At 45.8% G+C, this 11,246-nt stretch overlaps 1 protein-coding gene across 1 annotated transcript; it reads left to right on the top strand.

The window, feature by feature from the left end:
- The first annotated feature begins 5,945 nt into the window (after nucleotides 1-5,945).
- RPS9 (ribosomal protein S9) lies at nucleotides 5,946-10,954 on the top strand. The gene is made up of 5 exons (XM_054588220.1): nucleotides 5,946-6,032; nucleotides 6,298-6,419; nucleotides 6,642-6,764; nucleotides 9,475-9,661; nucleotides 10,702-10,954. The coding sequence occupies exons 2-5, from the start codon at nucleotides 6,323-6,325 to the stop codon at nucleotides 10,877-10,879; spliced, it is 585 nt and encodes a 194-aa protein (XP_054444195.1). The 5' UTR covers nucleotides 5,946-6,032; nucleotides 6,298-6,322; the 3' UTR covers nucleotides 10,880-10,954.
- The last annotated feature ends 292 nt before the right edge of the window (nucleotides 10,955-11,246 follow it).

The raw sequence follows: 11,246 nt of genomic DNA, 5'->3' as shown, positions 1-11,246 counted from the left end.
GCCTAAGCCATTCCCACAGTGTTAGACTTCCTTTCTTTAAAAAAATATATTTATTTATTTGTTTATTTGTTTATTTTTAGAGAGAGGGGAAGGGAGGGAGAAAGAGAGGGAGAGAAACATCAATGTGTGGTTGCCTCTTGTGCACCCCCTACTGGGGACCTGGCCTGCAACCCAGACTGGGAGTTGAACTGATGACCCTCTGGTTCTCAGGCTGGCACTCAATCCACTAAGCCACACCAGCCAGGGCTAGACTTCCCTTTTGAAAAGATTTTAATGAAACTTTTCAGATGCATACAAGGATGTAAATAAAAATAACACATGAACAGAAGAAGGAGGTGAGTGTTACTGTTTCAGAACAGGAGTTTTGAGTGGGGAAGGGAATGTCAGGAAGCGCTCTTGGGCCTTCTGGAATATTGGTGGTATTCTTTTTCTTGGCCTGACAGGTATTTATTCAGGTATTTGAGAATTATTGTTTATACCATACATTTATATTCTAGATCTTTTTTTTAAAATATGTGTATTATATTCCACATTTTTTTTTACAAAAGCTAAAACACACAGGTATAAAACATGCATTTATAAAATGACCCCTACATCTACCTTTCTGCTTAAGAAATTATTAGAATGTTATCAGTACCAACTTTTGATATTTATACATATATTGAAACAATGTGTAGCCAGGACTAACCCTTGGCTGGCTAACACTATTTTTTTGTCTCTTTGGTAATATGGCTTGCAAATATATTCTCCAACCTCTCTTCTCTCTACAACAAGTAAAGATTCTTATTAAAAACTATTGTGAGAGTATCCACATGCCCAAAAAAGCTCCCCAAAAAACAAAAACGTAGTCACAGACCTTATACCCCTGACCAAAAAATTACCTCAAAATTCATCATAGACCAAAATGTAAAATTAAGGTTATAAAACTGTAAAACTCCTAGGAGATAATATAGATGACGTACAGTTTGGCAATGATATTTTAGATATAACACCAAAGGCACGATCCATGAAAGAAAGAATTGATAAGCTGGACTATGTTAAAATTAAAAACTTTGAAAAAATATTGCAAAAGACATATCTAATAGAGAACTGTTGCCCAAAATATACAAAGAGCTCTTAAAACTCAACAATACACCCTGGCTGATGTGGCTCAGTGGATTGAGCTCTGGCCTGCGAACTGAAAGGTCACTGGTTTGATATCCAGTCAGGGCACTTGGCTGGATTGCAGGCCAAGTCCCCAAATGATGGCATGTGAAAGGCAACTGATCACTCTGTCTCTCACACATTGATGTTTCTCTCCCTCTCTTCCCCTCTCTCTAAAAGTAAATAAATAAAATCTTAAAAAAAAAAAAAAAAAGCCCTGGCTGGTGTGTCTCAGTGGATTGAGTGCAGGCCAGTGAACCAAAGGGTTGCCAGTTCAATTCTCAGTCAGGGCACATGCCTTGGTTGTAGGCCAGATCCTCAGTAGGGGGCGTGCGAGAAACAACCACACATTGATGTTTCTTTCCCTCTCTTCCTTTCTGTATGTCTAAAAATAAATAAACTTTTAAAAAATGAAAAAATAAAGAAGAAAGAAAACTCAATAATAAAAAAAAAGAACATGACTAAAAAAATGGGCCAAAAACTTTGACACCTCATGAAAGAAAATAGAGATGGCAAATAAGCCGATGAAAAGATTCTGCACAGCATATCACCGTGAAAATGCAAATTAACAATGACATACCACTACATACCTATTATAATGGCCAAAATATAGGACACTGCCAATACCAAATGCTGGTATGGATGTGGAACTACAGGAACTCTCATTCATTGCTGGTGGGAATGCAAATGGTAGTCACTTTGGAATACAGTTTGGCAGCTTATGATAAAACTAAATTATTCTATGCTCCTTGGTATTTACCCAAAGGAGTTGAAAACTTAGGCCCCCACAAAAACCTGCACCCATGCTTATAGCAGCTTTATTCATAATTGCCAAACTTTGCAAGCAACTAAGATGTCCTTCATTTAGTGAATGGATAAAGTATAGTCCATCCGGACAATGGAATATTATTCAGCAGTAAAAGAAAAGAGCTTTCAAGCCATGAAAAGACATGGAGGAACCATAAATGCCTATTACTAAGTGGAAAAAGCCAACCTGAAAAGACTACATAAGATATGATTCCAACAATATGACATTCTGGGAAAGGCAAAACTATGGAGACAGTGAAAAAATGAGAGGTTTCCAGGGGCTAGAGGGGAAGGAGGGGTAAATAGGTGGAGTACAGAGGAGTTTTAAGGCTGTGAAAAATACTATGTGTGACATTGTAATGGTGGATACATGTATATTCGTCCAAAACCGTAGAACGTACAACACCGAGAGTGAACTGTAATGTAAACTATGGACTTGGTGATTACAGTATGTCGATGTCTTTAAAAAATACATTGTGACTGGTGCCTCCACATTCAATCAGTCACTGAATCCTATAGGGACTACTTTCCAAATGCTGGAGACCCAGAATTTGACCACCTCATTCACCTTCACTACCAACATGTTGCCAAAAGCCAGGACATCGCTCACCTGGATGATTGCAGTAACTTCCTAATTCATTTTCTTGACTTCCACCCTTGCGCATCTATTGTCTGTTTCCAACAGAAGAGCTGGCATAATCAGGTTAAAAGGTAGGTCACACCATGTCACTCCTCTCTTTAAAACCTTCCAGTCATTTCCATTCTCCAGGTAAAAGCAAAGGCCCCATGTTGCAAGCTGCTCTTTAACTGACCCATTCCTCTCTGTGCTCACTCTGCTGCTGGCACGTGGGCTTCATCAGCATGCTCCCATTTCACTCTTTGCAACCCATACCTAACCTGGAATGTTTTTCTTCTGGATGGCCGCATGGTCTTGTCCTTCACTGCAGGCTGGTCTTTCCTTCAATGTCACCTTAGGCCTTCCATGGTCACCCTACCTTAAAATTTAGCACACCCCCATGCCCCTTCCTTCTTGATATTATTTCCCTTACTACTTATCACTAAATGTGATATTGTGATTTGAAATGAGAAATATGTTTGGTCTTCATTTCTGGAACAGAGCTCCAAAACCCTTGGGATTTCCAAAAGTGATAAGATCATAAAGGTCTATGGATATTCATAACAAACCCCTGTAACCATACCTGAGCCTACGTAAATGATTTTTTTAATATCTACCTAAGGATGGGATCTGGTGGCCAAGGGAACCAACCCCTCCATTAGAGGGTTGGAACATCCAGAATCTCCCGTCCACCCAGGGAAGGGCTGGAGATTGAGTTCAAACAACAATAGCTAATGATTTAATTAATCACTGGGTTGGGGGACACATGGAGATTTGGGGAGAATAACACCTGAAGAGGGCATGGATGCTCCCTGCCCTTTCCCCACACCTTGCCCTGGCCAGGGCAAATGAGTTATATTTTTATAATTAACCAGTGATCTAGTGAGTAAAATGTTTCTGAGTTCTGTGAGCCATTCTAGCAAATTAAACCCAAGGAAAGGTTTGTGGAAACTTCTGATCTATAAATGATGCATAGTTATTCATACATTTAATAATTCATTGATAATCTATATGTTGGCCCTATGCTATGTTGCTGATAAATAGAAAAGATGAGGTCACTGCCCTCCTATAATCTTTTTGTCTGAGAGAAAACCTGTAAACAAAAAAATAGAACAGCTCTGGCTGGTGTGGCTCATGGATTGAGCACCGGCCTGCAAGTTGAAAGGTTGTCGGTTCAATTCCTGGTCAAGGCACATGCTTGTGTTGAGGGCCAGGTCCCCAGCTGGGGATGTGTGAGAGGCAACCAACTGATGTTTCTTTACCTCTCTCCCTCTCCCTCTCTCTAAAAAAAAAAAGTAAATAAAATCTTTAAAAAAAGAAAACAACAACAAAAACCCAGAAACATAGGTACAGAGATGGCACGGGGGTAGGGGGAGGGAAGAAACAATGATCCCTGTAACAGTCCAAAAGGGCAGGACTTGATTAGACACTGACAGTTTCCTTAATTTTTGACCCTGTTTCCAATTTAAGACCAACAGGAGAAAGCCAAATACCTTCCCCTCACCAAATAGGGTGCCTGAAATTAGCTCACATCCATCCATGTTCTCAGGCCAACAGCCTCCAATGAGGGCACACCTAAAGCCTATACTTTTTCTCCGCTATAAAACTCCTGCCTGTCTTGGAGTCTGCCAAAATGTGATTTACACTCTCATTCTGAATAAACTGACTTTGCCTGTTTTCATTTATTTCTACATTGTGTAATCTTGGGTAAACTCTAATCATTTTTTGGTGCCTCCGTACTGTCTCTGAAACAGGACTAATAGTAGTATTAGTAGTCCTTAACAAGGCAGGACAACTTCTCTCAAAGTACTTCTTTACATATTGAGGATGAAACACATTAATATAAGTAAAATTCTTAGAACAGTACCTTATACATAGTAAGCATTTCAGAATGCCACCTGTTATTATTTTTAGTGATGGAAATCATGGCTCACAAGAATTAAAAAACCCAGAAGGCCCTGGCTGGGTAGCTCAGTTGGTTAGAGCATCGTCCCAACGTGACAAGGTTTCAGATTCAATCCCTGGTCAGGGCAGGTACAAGAAACAATGAATGCATCAATAAGTGGAACAACAAATTAATGTTCGTCTCAGATCACTCTAAAAAAAAAAATCAATTAAAAAATAAAAAACTCAGATGAAGTGCTTAGCCCAAAGCCTAGCACATTTAAAGTGCTCATTAAACATGATCTAACACTAATAAGTAAAGCCCTTGGTGTGAACGGGATTCCTCCAGAGAGGAAAGGACTGAAGGAATAACTCTAGGAGCTATCTGAAAGTAAGATGTTGACAAAGAAGATCAAAAACTGTAAATTCCTCCAGGTGGAAAATAGCACCAAGGAGGAGCGGAACATATAGCAAGAGGTTTCACGTTCTCTCTGTTCTGGGAACGGACCTCAGAATATAAACTTCTGTTCTTGATAAAGAGGCATAAAGCCTTTTTACCCTTGAGGTTCAAGTTTTTTTTTTTTTTTTAAAGTCACGTATTTAAAGAGTACGCTCCGGACCATCCTATGTGAAATGCCTTCCCTCAGTCATTATCGGTAACTTATTTTCTTCATGGCGCCCCAATCTGAAGTGACTTCCTTCAACTTATTTTTTCTGTTCCCCTAAGATTCTAAGCTCCGTGAGTAGATGAACTGTTTTATTCACTGCTATATGTCACCGGGTGGAACAGTTCTTTGTGCCGCTCAATAAATGAACTAACGAGGTCCACGCTGAGGGAGGGCGACTGGAACAGGTTGGGGGTGAGATGAGGGTACTCTTGACTAGAGACAGCCACAGACACTAGGTGATAAACATTCCAGGAATGCCCGGATTTCTACCCAGATCTTTTTTCCCCCTTGTCTGCAAGAAGCAAGGCAGGCAAAAGCGGAATCCTGTCAGAATGTCAAGCTGAGCCGTGTCTCTTCAGGCAAGTCACACAACTGCGATTCCGTGAACCCTCGCTTTCTGCATTCACTCCACAGATTTGTAGCCGGGGTTCAGGAGGGCAGGCTGGCTTCTGGCTACGCTTTGGGGGTGAGGTTATTCCGACAGGAAAAACGACGACTTCACTACTCCCCCGAGCAGCTTCTGGAAGAGCTATGAGATCGCAAAGCTCCAGACTTCTGGGGGTCTTTTCACAGAGGGGGAGCCGGCTGAAGTCTAGAGAAATAATGTTGGAGGTAACGTCTCCTGGACTAGGTGCTGGACTTAAGTCGCCACGGAGGGGGCGAAGGAGGGTTCTACTTCTCTGGTCGTTCGTGCTCCCACTCCCTACACGCCCAGAGTAGGTAGGACGGCCCGGCTTAGCAAACGCCGCTCTGGCCCAGTCTCTTGCCTGCACAGCTTTTCCGCTCATCAATGTCTCCTCTGATTGGTGCAGGTGTGCGTCCTGCGTAGTGACGTAACGGGCGGTGGCGTTGCTATAAGTGCGCGGCCGGCGCGCGTGTGCTTCTCTTTATCAGTTTTTCGGAGCTGCGCGTAGGTGAGAGTTCTGTCTCGATTTCTAGCCTGGGGTAGAGCTGCGAGGTCGTGCGGGCTTTCCAGGTTTTTGATAAGGACAGTGAACAGGTTAGGGGTGAGATGAGGGTGGTTGGACAGAACGGCTACACGTTTGTGGGGTGATTTCGGTTGTGGAAGCTTTAGAGAGGGTTCTCGCGAAATCCTGCGCGATCCGGGATTCTAGCGTAGTTGTGGGACTGCGCAGGCGCGGCCCGCGTTCCTCACGCTCAGCTTTTCCTCCTGCGCAGGCGCAGACGGGCGAGCGGAGCCGACATGCCGGTTGCCCGGAGCTGGGTTTGTCGCAAAACATATGTGACGCCGCGGAGACCCTTCGAGAAATCCCGCCTTGACCAAGAACTGAAGCTGATCGGTGAGTTGCCAAGGCAGGGTTTCGCCTTTCGGGGTCTGGGGAAAGCTAGCACGTGGGTGAGTTCGGCCACGTGCTCGGTGTGTTCCCCTCCCACTATCCCAAGCGCAGAATTACGAGTGGTTTCAGAAGATTTTCTGTATCCCGAAGCACTTTGCACGTGTCCGTCCGACCGCCTGTTCCCCCGTCGACTTCTGTCAACTCTCCCCCGCCCTTTTTTTGTAGGAGAGTATGGGCTCCGGAACAAACGCGAGGTCTGGAGGGTCAAGTTTACCCTGGCCAAGATCCGTAAGGCTGCTCGGGAGCTGCTGACATTGGACGAGAAAGACCCACGGCGTCTGTTTGAAGGTGTGTATGGGAGCCCACAGGAAAGTGATGAGGTGCAGGGCTGCTGTACCTCTAGGCCTGATAGACCAGTGATCACAGGTGTTAAATTGAACAAGAGGTGCCAGCATTTTAACTTCGCATTAGATGGGAATTGTGGGGTAGGAAAAGTGGGTCTGGATTCAAATCCTTTCACTCTTCCTAATGTGTGAACTTTGTATTATGCAAGTACTGACTCTTGACTAATAATGCCAACTAAGCTTGGGTGCCTGGGTCTAGCTGTATGTAATGTAACAATGGTTGTGGTGGGGATAGACAGTGAAATTCCTGAAATGTTTGCTGGTGACTGCAGGGTGGAAACTTGGCTGTGTACGTTTGCCAGCTTTAATAAGGTGGTCGAGACATTAGGTACCATTTAGCAAACGCCTGAACAAGAGGCCTGTAAACGTCACAGGGACGAACATTTATACTCTTGATTAAGCTTTTAAATTTCTACTTTGAGATGGGAAGTTAATGGAAAATTGATGTGACTGCACTCAAATTTTGATAGTTCTTCTCAGATTGTAAGGTGGCAATAATATTAAAATAGTTGATACTTCATAAAGACTTAAGTGCCTTTTTCTAAGCTCTTCATATACATTACTTAGCCTGCATGGCAGGCGTGTTTGGGGGGAGGGCGCAACTCATGTTTCTCTTACTGATGAACAAATGATGAGAGAGGCCCCCTATCCTAGTAAGACTGGAGACAGACTCCAGGGGGAACTCATTTCGGGGATGGAAGGAGATGATTTTAGAGGAAGTTTAAGAAAAGCCACCAAAAGTAAAGAAATGAACAAATGGGATGCCTAAGTTGGGGAGTTTATCTTACCCTGTATCCTGGGTGTTGAAGAGATGTGTGTACAGAGTGAAATAGACTGAAGTCGGCCTGTAGGTGGTTCTGTAAGTTGGATGTTTTTTGTAACAGCTTTTGTTAGGATAAAAGTTGCATACCATGCAATTTACTTCAAGCATCTGCAACTTGTCTTTGGTTCCTTTGGCTCCTCGACAGCTGTAATGTTTTTAAGTTAAAAAAAAAATTTTTTTTTTTTAATTTTTTGAAAATTACCGATTTTAGACGAAGGGGGAGAGAGAAAGAAACATCAGTTTCTTGGTCCATTTATTTGTGCACTTACTGGTTGTTGACCCAGGGACCAAACCTGCAGCCTTGGCGTATCAGAGGACGCTCTAACCAACAGAGCTCCAGCTGTCATCTTGATACTGCTTTTAGCCTGAGGTCAGGGGACCTTGATTTATGGTGAGAAGCAGATGGGGTTGAGAATCAGGCCTGCCTGCCTTGTGTACAAGACTTTTGTCTTAATTTTCAGTCAGGGTAACTAGTACGATTTTTCTCCCAATCTGTGGCTAAGGAAGAGCTTTTAGACCTGAGTAGTCACTATTAACCATGAGAATGGTCACCTACATTAGAGGTTATAAAGGCTGGAGCTTGTTTAACCGTCACAAATTTATCACACTGAAATCTGCCTCAGGTTCATGGATGTTAGAGCTTTTTATTCTTACTAGTTCATAAACCCCTTTGACCGTCTCATGAAAGTTCCAGGATCCCCGTAGATGCTGATACTGGGTGGGACTTAATCCCAGAGGTTGTAGGGAGCAGGACACAGATGGTTCTTATCTCAGGATTCTCTGAAGCTGGAGCTAGTCATGATGAAACTTACTCAAGTCTGCGGTTAGATGACAGTCGTATGGCAAAGAGATGATCGACAGGTGTCCAAGACTTGTGGTTTTCCAAGGCAGAAATGGAAGTTGCAAGGGGAAGGCAGCATCTTCACTTTCTAGTAAATGAGCCACTTACCACAGTACAAGGGAGGAGGAGCCTGGGACCTCACTGCAGGAGGTGCTCCTCACTGGAATAGCCCCACCTTGTTTCAGATGCAGCCTTCCCACTAAGGTGCGTGACTGGGCAAGAAGCTTCCCTGACTTTCAATCTGTTAAAAAGACATTAACGCTTAATCAGGAGCAAGCATTTGGCTGGCGTTTCATTCAGGCACTGACCAGTGTAAACTTCCATCCGCACACACAGATCAGGAACTAATGCACGTCAGTGCCGGCATTGCCGCTGTAGTGACGGGCTCCTCAGGCACTGCGGTGCCCATGAAGTCAGCCAGCTTTTTCCTTCAGGCTTTCCCTGGGGGCGAGGAAGTACTCAGTAAATGTGGGTCTGTGTGTTTTGCTGTAGTGAAAGATAGTGAGAACCGCTTCTTAAAAAGTGAGACGATCCTTCCAGTGTCAGTGTGCTGATTAGCTGTAAGCCTGTGTGGGGAAACTGGTAGGGCTTTCTTAACTCTCGAAGGTTCGCGCTTACACCCATGCTTTGTGGAAGCCATAGTTTAATGACAGCAGCCCTTAGTCTTGCAGGTGAATACTAAGTCCTTTTACAGGGATCGTCTCAGTTTTTCCTCTTGACAACTCTGAGGAAGGCTCTCCTTTTCCAGATGAGAGCACAGGTGTGTGCGGTCTCCTGCTCTCCCTAGTGAGATAGCTGTCCCGTAGGAACCTGCCTTAGGGTTTTGTGGAGAATCACAAGTCACATGATGGCCGGTACATTGAGTCCTTTGTCAGAATTAGTTCCTGCTTCCCACCGATGTTCCACCAGCAGGACCAGTGTGATGTGGAGCTGTTGAGGTGGAGGACTTGAACCCTGGCTCATGCTCCATCCCTGTGTCCTCTTCCCTAGGCAATGCCTTGCTGCGGCGCCTTGTGCGCATTGGGGTGCTGGACGAGGGGAAGATGAAGCTGGATTACATCCTGGGCCTGAAGATTGAGGATTTCTTGGAGAGACGCCTGCAGACCCAGGTCTTCAAGCTGGGCCTGGCCAAGTCCATCCACCATGCTCGTGTGCTGATCCGCCAGCGGCACATCAGGTACTACCTCTGTGGGCTCCCTGAGGCCTGCGCACCAACCCCCTCTCTCCTGAAGGTTGCTCTTATTAAGCCTGCTGTCCCTGTCTCCTGTGCAGCCATTGGAGGTGACAAAGGTGTGAGAGCTCACCTTGAGGGTACAGAGTGACCCCTACAAACAGCTTGTGGGAGGCTGGGGGCCACCTCACCCCGCCCCCCCCATAGCCCAGCACAAGGGTCACTGCGGCTTAAGCCGTACACCTTGCGAAGGCCTCCGCCAGGCATGCAGGCAGCTGGACAGGTAACAGCTCTGGTGTCCCGCAACTGAGAGAGAAGTCATTGGGCCTCAGCTGACTTGGGTGGGCTCAGCTCTGTACGGGGCCCACTTGTGAAGTCATTCCAGACGCTGATCCTGTTGGGTGTTAGCTTGGCAGATGGGCCACACTCCAGGCTCCGCTGCGGTGCAGATATTGGGCGCCGCATCTCAGGGCGGCGGCTGGAGCAGTAAGAGAGCAGGCAGGCTGGTGGGTCTCTATCTGGGTACTGGCTGCCCTTTCTGTAAATTGGGCATTATTCAGGGGAAAGTAGTGTGGCACGGGGCAGGATGTTTGCATGTGGAATGGATGCCTCAGCCCTCTCCCAGGCCTGTCGTGACCCATGGGCAGGAGCCTCAGGACCTGGCCGTGGGCTGCTGCATCCAGGACGGGAACGTGCAGGATAACAAAGCTCAGTGTCTGGCACGGTTCAGAGCGTTTGAACGTCAGAACTTGGATTTTATAAGCTGCCACCTCATCTCATTTGCTTTGTGGTCTTGTGTGGTTACTTGTGACTGTCCCTCCCCTCTGTCAAGTGAGAGGAGCTTGTCTCACAAAGTGCTGTACGGGTTAGATGGAGGGACTACATAGACGCCAGCGGCTGTGGGACCAGGAGGCCCTGCCAGCGTTGCTGTATGAGTGCAGCTGTAGCGCTGGCCCTTGTCAGCTGCGAGGTGCAAGCGAGAGGAGAGTGGTGTCCTGCCCAGGGTGGGGTCCTACTCACTCCTTGACCTGCCATCCCCCCTCCAGGGTCCGCAAGCAGGTGGTGAACATCCCATCCTTCATTGTCCGCCTGGACTCCCAGAAGCATATCGACTTCTCCCTTCGGTCTCCGTACGGCGGTGGCCGCCCAGGCCGAGTGAAGAGGAAGAACGCCAAGAAGGGCCAGGGCGGGGCAGGAGCCGGTGATGACGAGGAGGAGGATTAAGCCTCCTCATCCCCCCTGGGCTGGTGGAGTGTCTAGTTTTCTGGTCAGATAATAAAACAGATCAACACTTTGGAACTGGTCTTTTGGGCATCTCTTATTCTTCTAACTCTGAACACACACTCACAGTCTGTGTAGCAGGAAGCAACTCAGGCTGGGCTAGTCCACTCACCTGTCAGTGGTTTTTCCTGCACAGAATGGCCCTGGTTAGGCTGGTTTGGTCAGATCCTTACGGGCTTTTTTTTTTTTCCTTCTAATGTTTCTGGTGTACAACATACTCCAACATCCACTTACTGTACAAAGCGATCAGGTTTTGTTACTAGTCATCAAAAAATTGGGGAAGCTTCACGATCTGTGTCATCCTTGGTCA

Source organism: Pteronotus mesoamericanus, unplaced genomic scaffold (assembly GCF_021234165.1).
Source record: "Pteronotus mesoamericanus isolate MK-2021 breed Mesoamerican mustached bat unplaced genomic scaffold, CSHL_Meso_final scaffold_128, whole genome shotgun sequence".
Lineage (NCBI taxonomy): Eukaryota > Metazoa > Chordata > Mammalia > Chiroptera > Mormoopidae > Pteronotus > Pteronotus mesoamericanus.
The sequence above is the reverse complement of the archived record's forward strand: the minus strand, read 5'-3'. Positions and strand labels throughout refer to the sequence as shown.